Below are 15,539 nucleotides of genomic sequence, written 5' to 3' on the forward strand. Positions count from 1 at the left end.
TGTGATGCAAAACCAATGGTTGTTTGCACAAGCAAATCATTTTTCCAAGAAAGAACGGCCGACCACATAAACATTCTCACCGCATAGAACTTTCTATTTCACATTGTTTATTTTTTGTTATTTCTTTAAGTCATACCAATCCTTAGCTGTCATTAGTATCTTGTTGTTTGAATGTCTGAATGCCTGTTGTGAAAGTTGATCTTGGCCTGTTCTGCAGTGCTTGAAGCAATCTCACCATTATCCATAACGGAACGTGTGGACATGAGCTTGTTTGTTTGTTTGTTTTTTTATTTGAAGTGTTTTCACAGATTGCTTGAGTTTTTACTGTGGATGCTGACCAGGATATAACTTAGCCAAGGCAAAAAAAAATCTTGATAGATACTGATACAATTCTGAATCCAGCACATCATAACATAATATAGCTGAAAGTGTATATCTAAAGTGTTGGTCAAACCACAAAGTTGTTTGTTCCCTCGTTCATGTCAAATAAATGGGGCCGGAAGCTTGGTGACGTATAGTGACTACTCAAAGGGGCAGTTTGTGAACTGCTGTACTGTAGCTGGCAAGCTTACAGTTAACTCACAAGCTGGCTGGTATCGGTGCATCCCTAATCCCCTCAAAAGGTCAGCACTGTCAAGACGGCTTGCTATTAATCAATGGCGCAAACTCCCTTGTCAAAGTTCATCAAAGTTGAACTCAATGCGGAACATTTGCATAGATTAACTCAAACTCAGCAAAGCTGTTCTAGTGGAACGACTTGAATTTTGCCGCAAAAATGTTGGCTTTTAAAACCTGCCGTGATCAGGCCTTATAAATCCAATAAAACTGTTTTCATCATGATGGCAACGTTAACGACGTGTAAAATCAAACCGTTAAGTCTTGCTTTACAATAGTTTGTTGGGGAGGATGAAATGTGATATACTAACATGTTGTGTTGCAACCCGTTAACCCCATCATGGTACGTGAAATATGTATTGAATAATTAAAATTGAATTAGCTACCAGGCTATTCTGTTTAATGCAAACAAACCATTTCACTTTTTAGAGATGTATCTATTGCTGTATTTTTTATGTAATTTTAGGGTGGAGGAGGATTTTTTCTTTTTTTCGTGGCTAAATATTATGGCTCAGTGCATTTTTAAGCGCCTCAGCCTTTTGAACCCAGATGCAGATAATGTAGTATGGGAACAAAATTGAAAACGTGACATAAAAGGTTCCAGTTGCACCATTCAAGCATCTGCAAATGCAACCACTGTGACCAGCTGAACGTTGAATCTGACCACGGACAGAATGCAATCACACTGGAGCCTGATTTTGCCTTGTATGAAAAAGAAATAGATATGACAAAACAATTTTGTATTTGAGCTATGTTTTCCTGGCAACATCCTCCCTTACTTCTTGGTGTATCGTGTGATTGACATCATGCAGAGTGTAACATAATGTGTTCAGTGATATGGAGACACTAAACCTGTCATGATGACATTGCAATAAAACTAACTTTATCCAGCTTGACAATTTTCAATTAAGTAGAATATCTTCTCCATTCTGTTCAAGAAGGAATAGGAAAAGTATGCTAATGTGTGCAGACAACACCAGAAATAAGGCAAAAGAAGAAGGAAAACCTGGATTGACACAAATGTATAAAACCTAAAAAGAAAAAAAAAGGAAGCGAACCCTTAAGGATGAGACTAATCCTGACTAACCAGCAGTGTTGGCAGGAAAATCAAGTGGTACCAAGAGGATTTACTGGACGACCCTCTAGACCTCTACACAATCTGGTACTCAAGGTAAGAGGACCAGCTAGAAATGCCTCTGAAAAAATCCTTGTCCCTCCACTTCTAAAGGCAAATGCACCCAATGTGCATACATTTACATATTTCCATAATTAAGAGTGCATCCCTGAGCAGTGATTGAGAGGAATGTTGATCTAGCCTTGCCTCCCTGAAGAGAAGCACAGACTGGCGTTGATTGGTTCTGAATGTTTAAGTCAAAATTAAACATGCAAGGCAGAGCCTTTACCATACAACTACATTCAGTTCCACATTGTAGTCGCCATCAAACAGAATTTTAGTCAAATCTTGAAAAGGGGATGGCAGAGGCGTCCTTGCTTTAAACTTCAGAAACTGTTTCTAAATAGCTTGCAGGAAGTGCTCATTTGAGTGAAGGGTAAAGGATAAGAAGTCAAGGAACTCTTCTATATGCAGCTGAAAAGCCTTTCATTGTGAAGTTTACCTAACATGGCTCCGCAAAAGATTTGTCAATGTGTCCTGAGAGGATTCTGCAGTGTTTTCAATAACTCTCGGCAGTATTGCTTGCACCCCCCATTTTGTCAGTGTAAGAAAGTGAAACAAAAGTGGTTGAATATAGAAATAGGCCTCATGTCAAGGAGTGTCACACTCAGGCCTTTTGTGTTCTAAATAACCCATTGAATGGAGAGCAGAGTTTTACAATATAAACTCTGGAAAAAAAGTTTTGAAACTTGTGTTTGGTGGATTATTTCTCTGTTGTTACAATGCTAATGGTCATTGTATTTTACATCGTTGGAAAGCCTTTTTAATTACCTTCACAATGTCCAACTTGTATGGATCATGCATTTGTGGGATGAGCAGCACAGCTGATTATGTGGGTAGCGCCCAATTAAAATTTGCCAAAATTCTCTGCCGATGTAGGAGTGTATTCTCCTGTTAGTGTTGACTCTTGTTTTGAGTTGTTTGGTGGATTGGATGATTGAACTCTCTATCAGTAACACGGAACAAACAAGACATATTGGCAATTTTACACTTTATTCATTTAATACACCATCAGGAGCCTCAGTAGCGGTGGAAGATCCATACGCAGCCACAACAGCCTGGCACCTCCTCCTCATGCTGGTCATCCTCTGTGTTGGTCACTCTAACACGTACAGCACACCCAACCTGATCCCACATGTTGAATTGGGTTGAGGTCTGGACTCTTGGCAGGCCGTTCCATTCTCTCTACTCCCACATTGTTGAGGTAGTCTGTGATAACCCTGGCTCTGTGGGGGCGAGCGTTGTCATCTTGGAGGATGAAGTTAGGTCCCAGATTGTGGAGATATGGGATCGCCACTGGCTGCAGAATCTCATCCCAATATCTCACTGCATTGAGATGGCCTTCAATGATGACAAGCCTTGTTTTGTCAGTGAGGGAGATGCCCCCCCACACCATGACACTGCCCCCACCAAAAGCTTTTACTCCATCGGTGCAACAATCAGCATAGCAGGAGAATACACTGTTTACCATTGGCAGAGCATTTTGGCAAATTTCACTTGGGCGCTATCCACATAATCAGCTGTGCTGCTCATCCCACAAATGCATGATCCTTACAAGTTGGACATCATTGTGAAGGTAATTAAAAAGGCTTTCCAATGATGTAAAATACAATGCCAATTAGCATTGTAACAACAGAGAAATAATCCACCAAACACTAATTTCCAAACTTTTTTTTCCAAGTTTATTATATTATATGCATGTGTTCACGATGATATGTTTGTAATTTGTTGTTTGATTTTGAAGACAATAAAAAGACTTAGTAAAACAATAAAAGGTGATGTTGGAGTGGACTATTTGCAAACTATATAACACAGTATTATAAAGGTCTATTTTGCTACAGAATGGTTGTAGGTGCTGTAAAAAAATATTACTCTCATTATAAAACTAAACATTATTGAAATAGAGATCGCTATATCACATGTAGAGTAAGTACAGGCCCATCAGTTAATCCCTCATCAAAAACTTAAAGGATACAGATGAATCCATGCTGCACTTACCATCAGAGTTAAAGATAAAGACATAAAGAGAGTAAAAGGCACATTCTCTTAAAAAAAATGCAATTTATTTACCTTTAATGTTCTAGTGGGGGCCCAGCCTGTGCCATCAATTGAGTGTTCCCGCAATAAACTGAAATTAAAAAAAATAAAAGAAAAGCACATTCATTAATAACACTTCCACTCTGTGGCAGATTGTCATAGCACGTTGTTGCCCTGACACAATGTCAAAGGTGTTGCCAAAGGTTACAAACTCCAAGACCAGTTTGTAAAAGCTCGAACAAAATTGTAATGTTTTCGAGAATGTGATTTGGCTACGTCGTTTCAGGGTTTGCCCATTCAATTTCAGGGAATGTGGGATGTCTAGCTTAGGGGAATATTGTTTTAATAACTGTTTCCATTAATTTCTTAGCAGGAAGAACAATAACATAACATAAAATAAACAAACCTGTGTCCTTAAAAATTGCATTCGCATACAACTAAACGGCATTCTCGATTACATTTCGAGGGAAATGTATTTTCTCCTGGATTACGGTCGCAGTTTTAAACACATGGTTAATGTTGTAAATGGAAACTAAACAAAAAAGCAACAAAGCTACTTGGTTATGTTTAGGCAACAAAACTACTTGGTTAGGTTTAGTAAAACATAAAATAAAATAATTGCCACATTATTGAAGTTACAGACATAAACTGAAATAAGTGAATATTGATTTTTGGTTCAAAGGGGACACAAACAGCGGTCTCCTGGGTGAAAGTCCTGTGTTTGTTTGACCGACTCACCACCCCGACCTCCTCCCTACGTGGACTTCCGCGGATTACGATTATAAACGTATTCGTGATATGTCGAAAAAACAAACGCAATCCAGGAGAAAATATGTTTCCCTCGAAACGTAATTGACAATGCAGTTTTGTTGTATGGGAACATCATTTTTAGGAAACAAGGTTGAAAACAAAATTGAGACTTGAGAGGAAGGTGTAGGCAGCATTACCTCAAACAGATCTCTCCATTCTCTGTGATGTTAGGATGCCATATTCTGGTCTGACATCTCACTTTAGGAGGCTGGAAATGAACATGGAACAAGAAAGGGAAGAGACATGTTTTTAATTATGATTCATTTTTAAACTAACTTTTAATAACCAATATACACTAGTCAGAGAACCATATGATACAAGTCTTTGCAGAAGGTATAAATGGAGATAACTCCATGCTTTTGTTTCTGTTGCAAAATAACGTGCTTTACTAGCTGATCTTTTGGCTTCAGGTCTTCATGAGTGACCAGTATTAAAGAGTACAACATGAAGAACACGTTTTTATCAATATGTCAGTATATGTATATAGATATGTTGCTTCTACTATAATACAGCATACTTTAACAACATATTTTTATTATTTATTTTATTAGCTCACAGTCATGCTATGTTCAACAGTTCTTAGATACGGTCAAGAAGTTGAACCCTTCTGCTGACAGATGAACTGTTCTGCCTCAGTGTAGATGGAGATGTCCTCTGTGGACTTAACAAAGTGAATTAACAAAATGCCTCAATTGTAAATATGTGAAGAAAGTGATCTTTAGGTTATAATACAGTTTGAGAAATGCCACTTAAATGCTTTGGTGTTTTGTAAGCTACTTAAATACTAATGTACTTTCAAGGTTAAAACAGCCTTTCTCAAAATGGCAAAAAGGTTCAAAATCAACAGACCGATGTAAGATCCTCGATGGCTCTCCAAGGTTATCTTTTGTTTTCTTTGTAAGATAATGTGTAAAATACTCTCAAAACCAATTCATTGGTATGTGCTAATGCAATTCAAAGATTTTTAATCAAACCTGTTTTTGTTCAGGAATGACACGCACGCAAATTACATAAATGACCAAGGAAATGAAGAAGGCTATGAAATTAATCATTTAAAAACTTTACAAACTACAAACTAACTACAAAATACAGTAAACAAACTACAGTATTTCCCTCTGCGGTGATGTGTTTAAAATGTTTTTTTCTGTTTTTATGAGATTCTTCAGTCAGGAGCAGTCATATAGGACAGCCCTAAAAACTCAGGCCAGTGTCCACAGATGGGTCTTTTGCTGTTGATGGTCAACATGGACGCAGCTGTGCCTTCTGTGTCTGCATATGCTCCATGTCCCACTGTGTTTTGGGGCTTTTACCTTGTCTAGTGAGACAATGTTCAGATTGGAGAAGGAAAACATCCCATTCTCGTTAGGTGTTGTAACTTTTTGAGCTAGTGCTGCTAGCTACTTTCATTGGAAAAGAGTTGGCAACACTGGGCTGAGTTTTTTCGGTTGGATCGTTCTTAAAATCTAGCTTTCTCTTGTTAGTTTCTCAGCATTACCGACCCTGCCTTTAAAGCCAATTACATGTAGGTTACAATATACCGTTTGACTTTTTACAAATCTGAGAAGACATCCAGTATGTTCAACTACAAGGATTGCTGTCATAATCTGTTAAAGGTCCCTTATCGTGCTCATTTCCAGGTTCATACTTATATTTTGTGTTTCTACCAGAACATGTTTACATGCTAAAAACACTTTATTTTCCTCATACTGTCTGCCTGAATATACCTGTATTTACCCTCTGTCTGAGGTAACAGTTTGGGTCCATGTTTACTTCCTGTCAGCTGATGTTATTTACATACACTGCAACAGGAAATAAACTGGGACACATTTAGAATGTTTACGTTTAAAACCATGTAATGGACTAAATATTGTTTATTTGTGACATCACAAATGGACAGAAATCCAAACGGCTTGTTTCAAACGCACAATTTCTGAATACGGGCTGTGTGTATTTCTCCGGATATTGAGTGTTTTGATAGTTTAACAGTATTTATACAGCACTTAAACCTGCTTTATAATATAAAAGACATGAAAATCATTTTTTTTACAATATGGGACCTTTAAGATTAGCCTCACAAACTACAATAGAAGAAAGAGAAAGGTGGGTGTCAGGAAGGCTTGCCGCGGTAGTTGGTGTTACCGGTGTTACACGGTGGTCGGGCACACACCAATTACGTTGCTTATCCACCGCCCCCACCGTCGTTTTGCTTTATTTACAGAAATAAAACCCATTTAGTTCATTTTGGTGTATCAGCGCCGTGTTGTCAATACAGATAGTCGGACGACGGACGCTACAAACTGAAAGTGAAAGCGTCTGTTCCGTATGGAGTCTCAGCTCAGAGTAGCAGGAGTCAGACTTCACACACGGGACAAGAGAGAGTTGACAGACAGGTAGATGGCGGAGGATTTGGTGTCGAAGCAAAAAGCAAAAGCACCTATTTGGCAATATTTCAGATTCAAACCCGATGCTATCAGAGAACCATAACGTTAATGAGATAATCGGCGTGAGGAAGATGGAGCGGTCACAGGTGGAAACCTGCGGCCCCGCAGCTAAAGCTCTACCGGAAAGGCCAGGGATGCAAATTTTGAAAAACATTCTTAACCAATAACCGACCCTTGTTAACCGATTATTAACCGTTACCGACAAGATTAGTGCCTCGCATGCAGCGGTGCGCCAGCTGCAGTGTATGGAGCACAATAGACAACTGAGTCCCCAGTTCACCATCAGGAGAGCTACTAGTACCCACGGTGCTGTGTGTAGTGTCGTGGACACGCAGCCACGTTCCCAGTAAAGTCTCCACCGCACATTTAATTTAGTTTAGCAGGTTGTCAGCAGTGTATTTGCCCGGCGTAATGACACTCTGTCTGCCCAGATTAATGATAGCGATTGTCCGACAAACGGAGTGTGTTTTTGTGCTACGTTAACATCTGTAGCTCTGCTGGTAGCTTCGTGCTCACCGCCGCTCTGTCATTGTGGCGTAACTTTTGCGGGTGTACGACAGACCGTATGTGTGTGACGGCGGGGAATGTGGATTTGTCGGTGGCGTTATAGCTGTGAGCGTAGGTGTAGCAGACAGTGTGTGTACACTTTATTTGTCGGTGAATAAATGCCACGAAGCTACAACTCACTCCGCTCAAACGAGCCAGAGACCGGAGCCAACTTCCTGTATCTGTTACTGCGGCTGCGCCTCTTAAGGTGGACCAGCTTTTCTCCTTAAAGAGACGAGCCGCTCTCTGAGTTTTTCTCAGTTTTTTAATGAATTATTAATATTTATTTTAACCGTTTTAACCGATAGCGGTAATCAGTTAAAGTTCTTAATGTCGGTTAACGGTTAATTATTAACAACCGTACCAGACACACAGCCATCCGACGGTAGAGATGACAGTAAGCACTCTACATATATTGACCGTCCACATTTCTCGTTAAATGTCCGGTGTAATCGGTAACACCGGTGTCACAAGTTTATTAACCGGTGAGAAAATGTCCTCGCTGTCACATCCCTGGTGTCAGGCTGTTGTAAAATGACTAATGTCATGCAATTTTGAAAGTGTTCAATTCTCTTTGGTCAAAGGGAAGTTGTGGCAGTGATGGAGAAAAGAAAGGAGGATGTAAATAATAATGAAGTCAGAAAAAAATGTTGTAAAGATAGCCTCCATACACCAATGCCTCTTTACTGCAGTGTAGTATTGCTCACACTCAACCTTCAATTCAAGTTGTTTGAAACCCTGCAGTAATACTCACACAGACTAGAAAGCATGAGTTCATCACCCTGGTCTTAAGGACTTCCCACACGCTCCTATTAACTTCAAGGAATTGTTGCCTTGCCCCTCAATCTCAGATGAACTCCCTTACTCAGACCAAATCAGTCAAACTTTCTCCCGCAGTGCTCCCTCAATTTGGAACCATTGCCATTTTTGGTTAACTTGATGGGCGGAAACCCATTTACACCACCGTCCTAAGCCTGTGTCCATGAAAAAAAAATCAATGAAACGCTGTTCAGAGAGTCAAAGAATGGACTGTTGTAATGTGAGCTACAGCGGATATTTCAAACCAGGCTGTAGACTGCTTTTGTCAACTGATTTGATGCGTGGGCTAACCTAAAATGTATATCACTGTATTTCTTTTGTTGTTTGCGGTGACGGTATTATATCACGGTATTACAAAATTAAATGGGATACTGATTCTACCTCCTTCTTATCTATTGGTAATGTAAGGGAACATACCTTAAGAAAGAAAAACATATTTTTATTAAAAACGTGTTTATTGGCTCCAAATGAGATTGAAAATGAGGTATACGTAGGCCTACATGTGTTTTGGGGGGAGTAGCCTGCAACATACCGTAAATGTAATAACGATAACGAATGGTAACGAATATTTGGAAAAACACTGTTTTTTCACATATTTACTGTTTTATTATTTTAAAGTTTTTTTCACCTCTTTTCACCACAGCCAAACTGGGAATTACATTCCATTTAAAAGAATTTACATCTTTGAAGACACCGAAGGCTTTACAGTAGAGTAGAGGGTCGTACTGTAAAGTACAGCGGGCGTCGTATCCTGTACAGATTGTAAAGCCCCCCGAGGCAAATCTGTGATTTGTGATATTGTGCTATTCAAATAAAATACACTTGACTTGATTTGACTTGACCTATAACCTTTTACATCCCACATGAAGGGAGAGTTTGAAAATATACAGCGTAGCGTACTGTACAGAAGACACATGGACCGTGAGCAGCGCGGCTCGGCTGCAGGCGACTGATCTAGAGATTTCCCGCTTGTCGCCTACTTTTTTGTGAAAATGATCTGTTGAGGGCTTGCAGTGGTAGCTCCGCAGCAGCAATGCCGTCTGTGTGGACGCCGCACACGTACGAGTCGCAGCAGTTCAGCAGTTACAGCCGCGCTGCTCACCCGCAACTGCGTGGCTGCTCTAACCCATTAACATGGGCAGCGAAAGGAAAAGCAAAAGGTTCGGAACGACGGTAGCCTGTATAAACCATAGACAACCTGTGTGGGTGTGACGTAGTTCATCAGGTGTTGTATCTCCCTTGTGTGTGTGTGCTAAAACCAAAATGTGTGCGTGCGTGCCAAAATCAAAATGCGTGCGTGTTTATCACGGAAATGACGGTATTGCAAAATCCATGTCGTGGCCAAACTTGACACCGGTGACGAGGATGAAACCGGTATACCGCCCGCTATATCCTGACAGTAGTACATGAAACAGGTAACCTGAAAAAAAATCAGGTCCCTCTGTGTCCTCCGGTGCTCCTAACGGAATCTGCAAGATTTCACATACCGGAGGAAAACCAACAGTAAGAGCTGATCTGAGGTCTGCTGTCCATTTGCCGTCTATGAGAGCCGGCTGTCAATCACTCACGTACTCCGACCAAACGGTCAAACTAGGCAGCGCTGATCAAATATGAATCAATATTATGTTACATTAATCCCTATTTCTCTCATCAAATGTTTTCAGAATCATCTTGTAGTGCACGGTTTAGAGCCATGAGGAGGAACAGAAGTCTAGTTTTCTCTCAGAACACTTGAATTACAATATGCTGAAAAGTTATTATGGACTTTTTGCCCAATGACGCCAAAAATATACTGTCTACTGCTGCTTTAAGACTCACCTGCTGTAATAATTACTCTCAAAAATTACTAGAAGCATACACAGGTATAATTCCTCTTGAACTGTTGTTGTGCAATTTAACCCCATTATGGATTTAACGTGACTCTATTACAGGTAATATACTGATGAGGAACGCTTCTGGCCGTCTAGACACACTGCTCCTCCCCAATATCTGTCATATAGGAGTAATAATCTTTATGAATAAATTAACCTTTCATGATTGAATGTTTGTTATTTATAATTCTGTGGCAGGCATCATAAAACCGTCACAGATGGCTGCATGTAGAGGAAACAGTGTGTGTGTGTGTGTGTGTGTGTGTGTGTGTGTGTATGTGTGAGAAAAAGACTCAGACAAAAGATGAAGATACAAGGCAGGGATACATGGAGACACAGATTCACACACACGCTCAAGCACACACTGGCATCGTGAGATAAAGCCTCTGTAGTAAGAATGAATGGAAGAACAAATAAAGACAGAGGTAAGCTGAGTAACCGTTCATTAAGGCAAGGTGAAAAAAAAATGATGCTGTATACTGCAGACCTTCCACCCAGAGAATAAAAAAAATCTATTTCCAGTTTCAAGCACAGCACCTTGATATTCCTAGATGAATTCTAATAAAAGGAAATGCAATATTGAAGCCTAGATTGTCCTAGAACAGGGGTCTGTAACCTTTACTATCAAAAGAGACATTTTAGGCAAAAAAAAACCAACAAAATCTGTCTGGAGCTGCAAAACATTTGAGCATTGTGATGAAGGTAACACAGCTATTAGTCTAAGTATAAAGTATATAAGTCTAATGCAGTGAGGGCCAAAGAGCAAATGTAATACGGAGTATTAGGGCCACATTGAGGGAAAACAAATCTGAGATTTCCAGAATAAAGTCATAATATTACGAGAATAAAGTAATAACTTTACGAGAAAAAAGTCGTAATGTTACAAGAATAAAGTCATAACTTTACAAGAAAAAAAGTTGTAATACTAAGAGAACAAAGTCATAATATTACGAGAATAAAGTCATAACTTTACGAGAAAGAAAAGTCGTAATATTACGAGAATAAAGTCATAACTTTACGAGAAAAAAAGTTGTAATATTACGAGAATAAAGTCATAACTTTACGAGAAAAAAAGTCGTAATATTACAAGAGTTAACATCACAACTTTATGAGAAAAAAAAGAAAACAACACGTAAAATTACGACTTTATAATATTATGACTTTATTCTCATAATATTATGACTTTATTCTCTAAATCTCAGATTGATTTTTTTTCCTCAATGTGGCCCTAATACTCTGTCGTACCGTCGTACCATAGACCTACAACAATGATAAATAAAAAGGAAAATGTAAACAAAAAACAGATATTCATTTCCATTTTTAAAAATTCACAGGGAGCCACTGGAGAGGGGCTAAAGAGCTGCATGTGGCTCCAGAGCCGCAGGTTGCAGACCCCTGGTCTAGAGACTGCTTCATGCACAAAACAACACAGAACAGAACAGAATCCCGACAGCAAATCTGGAAGGGTTGTTATTTTAACAGGGCCAAAACAGGAAGTTTCTGACTAATGCTGACAACGCAAATAAACAGGCAGCCAGGCATGAACACAAACACATAAGCAGACACACAAATGGACTTTTGAGACCCAAGACAAGGACAAAAAACTGGACCACTCACCACCATGTTATAGGCTTCGGGGACGTCTATTTCAAACTGAAACCTTCCACTTTGGTAGTAACCTTCATCTGGAAAAAGATGGAGGAAAAAACACAGAGGACAAGGGTTTTCAATAGTGTATACACATTACATTATAATATGTGTTTCATGACGAACCTTCAACCATCACACAGCTGGTCAGGGTTTAGAAATATGTCGTCGACACTTTCTGGAAACAAAACAAGTAGGGATGCTAATTTTGAAAAAATGTCTTAACCAATAACCGACCCTCGTTAACCAATTATTAACCGTTTACCGAAAAGATTTTTGCCTCGCATGCAGCGGTGTGCCAGCTGCAGTGTGTGAGCACAACAGATAACTGAATCCCCAGTTCACCCGTGCGTGGCTGCTACAGAGTTACTGTAGCAGCTACGATGCTGCGTGTAGTGTCGCGAACATGCAGCCACTTTCCCAGTAAAAGTCTCCACCGCATATTTAGTTTAGTTCAGCAGGTTGTCAGCCGTGTGTCTGCCCGGCGTAACAACAATCTGTCTGTCCGGATTAATGATAGCGATTGGCCAACAAACACTGTGTGTGTTTGTGCTACGTTAGCAGCTCTAGCTCTGCTGGTAGCTTCGTGCTCCCCGTAGTCACACACATACGCTCTGTCAGCGCGGCGTAACTTCAGCGAGGTTCCGACAGACCGTGTGGGTGTTGTCGGTGGCGTTATAGCTGTGAACATAGGTGTAGTAGACAGTGTGTGTACAGTTTATTTGTAGGTGTATAAATGCTACGAGGCTACAACTCCTCTGCTTAAGCGAGCTGTAGACGGGAGCCAAATTCCTGTATCTGTAACGCCGGCTCAGACTCTCTTAAGGTTGACCAGCTTTTCTCCTTAAAGTGACGAGTTTTTCTCAGCTTTTCAATGAATTATTAACATTTCTTTTAACCGTTTTAAACCGATAGCGTTAATCGCTTAAAATGATTAATGTCAGTTAACGGTTAATTTGTTAATTATTAACATAAAAAAACAAGTGATCAGAGGTGATCAAAAACTTTAACACAAAGACCTAAACCTAACAACACACTATTTGAACAAAATATTGCAGGTTTGTCGACAGATGAGTAGATTTTCACTTGAACTAGAACAGTTAGGCTGTCAATAGGTTAAAATATTGAATCGCAATTAATCACATGATTGTGCATAGTTAATTGCAATTAATTGCGAATTAACACATTTTTTATCAGTTCAAAGTATCGTAAAAGGAGATTTGTCAAGTATTTAATACTCTTATCAACATGGGAGTGGGCCAATATGCTTGATTTATGCAGATGTATGTATATATTTATTATTGGAAATCAATTAACAACACAAAACAATGACAAATATTGTCCAGAAACCCTCACAGGTACTGCATTCAGCATAAAACAATATGCTCAAATCATAACATGGCAAACTGCAGCCCAACAGGCAACAACAGCTGTCAGTGTGTCAGTGTGCTGACTTGACTATGACTTGCCCCAAACTGCATGTGATTATCAAAAAGTAGGCATGTCTGTAAAGGGGATGCTCGCGGGTACCCATAGATTGCATTTTCATTCACATATCTGGAGGTCAGAGGTCAAAAGACTTTTGACTTTTGACCACCAAAATTGGATCAGCTCATCCTTGAGTCCAAGTTTGAGGTTTGTGCCAAATTTGAAGAATTTCCCCCAAGATGTTCTTGAGATATCGCGGTCACGAGAAAAGGATGGACGTGAGGTCACAGTGACCTTTAACCACCAAAATCCAATCAGTTCATCCTTGAGTCCAAATTTTTAGAAATTCCCTCCAGGCGTTGTGTTCACAATAATGGGTCGTACAGACAACCCAAAGACATAAAGCCTCCAGCCACGGCTATCACCGGCCTGGAGGCATAAAAATACCGTGACATACGGTGAAACTGCCAGAATCTTAAAAAATACTGTGATACAAATTTTTGATCATACCGTCCAGCACTACCTCCCATTCCAACGCATCGGTCTCACTGAAATGAAGGAGGTTGTGTCTGAACTCAAAGTGACAGAAGTCAGCGGAGATCAACCACCTCAGCCTAGATCAATGAGTCTGTGACAGGAGAGTAAACGAGAGGACCGTGGAAGAAATGAATCTCAACCTAGGAAGTTATCTCAGGGGAGTAAAGGCATAATGTCTGACCTTTTAGTCTGAACACATTCTGTAGGTCAAACATTACACTGGCTTAATCCTGCCTTTCCATCTCGCAGTGGCAGACTACAGTACACACACACACACACACACACACACACGCACACACACCTACTACGCCACACTCATTGAGTGCAGACAATTGTAGGTCAATTGCGGCAACATCTGTTCGACCAGTTTATAGATCTATCTACCTTTGTAAACTGTCCAATCAATCAATGCAAGCAGTCTCTCCAGACATGTTCTATAACAAAGGTGATACATTACAAGCTCTACCAATAGAGTGCTCCAGGGATGACGTATTTTTGTAGGCCAACCAAGAAGTTAGAATCGCCCTGGGTTCCCTCGACAAAAAGCAAATGGGATTTTTCCACTGGGTTTTGGATTATTGCAGAAAATAAACTCTGTGGCAAACACAAGTTTATGATACTTATACGTTTTGTTCAGTACGATACACTCCAAGAAAAGTCCGTAAAAATACGGGCCCAATGTACCGTGTTAATATGAAGGAATTTTCTGTATTGATTTTTCATAGGAGTTGTTCCCGTATTTGTTTTGTTGTTTAGTTCAGCTGTTGTCGACCATTAACGTTACCAGATATGCCAGGAATATTTTGCTGACTCATTTTGAGACTAACGCAAGTTTGGTATTGTAATTTACGTTTTATCAATGCTTATATTTTAGACTTCAGTGGACGTCAGCTAGAGTTAGCCCCAGTTTTTAAGCCTCAGGCGGTCAACAAAGACCGATAAGTAACGTATAAATGCCAGCGTTAGTGTCTGTTTTCCCTCCAGAATGTAAAGGTTGGGCCTGCTATTTGGCTAGGTACCGGAGGATATACTGTAAATTTTCTGTTTTAGGATGAACAGAAGTGTCCGTGACATCCTGTAAATCAACAGAAATTTCCATTTTAAGGTTGAAGAAAATGTCCGTAAACCTAACGGAAAAATGTCCTGGTAATTTTCTGCCAGGACATTGTCTGTTTTTCTACAGATATTTTCTTAGAGTGTAATCTTCACTTCGCAATCGCCAGAAGTAAAAAGTTAACATTAGGCTATAGACGAAGTACACCACTGTCGCATGAGCACGAATATACACAACGAGGCTGTGAAGGCACTGGTGTCGGCGTGATGATGTTTAGAAGTCTCATTTAGCCACTTGTTAGCAACCGCTTTTTTAAAGACACATAAAGGCTTAAAATTCACAAGTGGAGTATTTATAAATGTATTTTATGTCGTAGAACAAAACGTTAAAATCCTGTAGTACTCTATGGTATGAAATGGTATACACTTCCTGTCTCCTAAGTGACCGTGGTGTGGTGTGTACCCCGTGTGGCGTGTGGCCCCATCCCCCCACCTCATTTGGAAGTGTTGTGAATGTTGTGTGGACGGATAAAAGCAGATTGGGTTATATTTGCATAATGT

General features: G+C 39.9%; 1 protein-coding gene across 1 annotated transcript in view; it reads right to left on the minus strand.

Annotated features, from left to right (window-relative positions):
• The window catches only part of ube2f (ubiquitin-conjugating enzyme E2F (putative)), a 77,415-nt gene that overhangs the window by 34,733 nt on the left and 27,143 nt on the right, over positions 1-15,539 (minus strand). The window contains exons 5-7 of the mRNA XM_037789151.1: positions 11,931-11,998; positions 4,774-4,844; positions 3,860-3,917 (exon numbers count right to left, since the gene is read on the minus strand). Coding sequence (XP_037645079.1) covers positions 3,860-3,917; positions 4,774-4,844; positions 11,931-11,998 — 197 coding nt within the window. The remainder of the gene's footprint in view (positions 1-3,859; positions 3,918-4,773; positions 4,845-11,930; positions 11,999-15,539) is intronic.

The sequence above is a fragment of the Sebastes umbrosus genome, chromosome 13, assembly GCF_015220745.1.
Source record: "Sebastes umbrosus isolate fSebUmb1 chromosome 13, fSebUmb1.pri, whole genome shotgun sequence".
NCBI classification, from domain to species: domain Eukaryota; kingdom Metazoa; phylum Chordata; class Actinopteri; order Perciformes; family Sebastidae; genus Sebastes; species Sebastes umbrosus.